General features: G+C 23.6%; 1 protein-coding gene across 1 annotated transcript; it reads left to right on the plus strand.

Annotated features, from left to right (window-relative positions):
- Nucleotides 1–399: 399 nt before the first annotated feature.
- On the plus strand, nucleotides 400–1,265 carry PGO_004465 (variable surface protein; the record flags this gene model as incomplete). Its single annotated transcript, XM_028691486.1, has 2 exons — nucleotides 400–414; nucleotides 539–1,265. Coding segments are annotated over 2 exons (742 nt in total), but the record flags the coding sequence as incomplete, so codon positions are not given.

Below are 1,265 nucleotides of genomic sequence, written 5' to 3' on the forward strand. Positions count from 1 at the left end.
TATAATACGTATTATCATGTAAATCACCATGAAGAAGAAAAAGTTATGTATTATTTTTATATTTGTATTAATAGAATATATTCTTATTGTACAAGTTTTTTTATTATATAGGAAATTCATAAAATTATATAATTTTTATTAGTGAAGGAGCCTTTATATATTATATTTTAGTAACCCATATTTCCTTGCTTATATGAATAACAATTACTGCTATCATTAGTACTATATGAAATCTAGTGTTGGTGTCCATGCATACTTACATCAATTATTTAGTTATAAAAAAAAGTGTATAATTGTTCTTCAAAAATTATGTCTTTCTTTTTTAAATATGCATTTTTATGTTAAAACATTTTTTTATTTTATGTCATCAACCTGTAAATATGTATATTGTTATCTAAGATGATTGAGAATATTGTACTTTAGAAATTTTACAAGATAAATTACAAATTTTTAATATATTTAATTTACATTTACAATAAACATCATAAAAGAGTGTGAATAAGAATATAATTCTAATATAAATATTTTTATTTTTCAGTATGTATATGTGGAACTATTTCCAAAATGCCAAGAGGCTATGGAGGAGAGTGTACAGAGCAAGGAAAATCATCATGATTTTTACTGTAAAAAAGTATATATAAATTCCGATGATATAAAAACTTATTTTGATGAAGAATGCCCGAAATTTTTTTCTTATTTAAATAAAATAGATGCTATATCATTTAGTAAGCCTAACTTAAAGTGGGCAGCCTGTATATACATGTATTATTGGATATTTCATGAACTGTTGAAGGGTAATGAAAAAGGTTCTAATTCTAAAATACTATATGAAAACTTTATAAAGGCATTTAATGAAATGGACATTGAAAAGTTTAATAATTTTATAAGAATTGTTATTACAGAAAATGAACTAGAATATCTCAAAAATATATATGATATGAATAAAGAACTTGACGACATAGTGAATACCACAAAGAAATCCTGTATTGATAAATGTAACTCTGCCAAAAAATGTTCTCATTTATATATGCAGCACAAAAATTCGTGTACACATAACAATAACAAAGATTTTTGTAATGCACTAGAGAAAATTAGAGATCGATATAATACACAAATGAAAAGTATGTCTTGTGGCGATGATACACCGAAATGGTTGCCTTCTTTCCAACAATTTAACTCAATCATAGTAATCATAACTACAATTGTTATAATAGTAGTAATATTCATTTCCATAATTATTTTGTATAAAGTTAGTTATGATATAC

This window comes from Plasmodium gonderi (assembly GCF_002157705.1).
Source record: "Plasmodium gonderi DNA, contig: Pgo-contig_934, whole genome shotgun sequence".
Lineage (NCBI taxonomy): Eukaryota > Apicomplexa > Aconoidasida > Haemosporida > Plasmodiidae > Plasmodium > Plasmodium gonderi.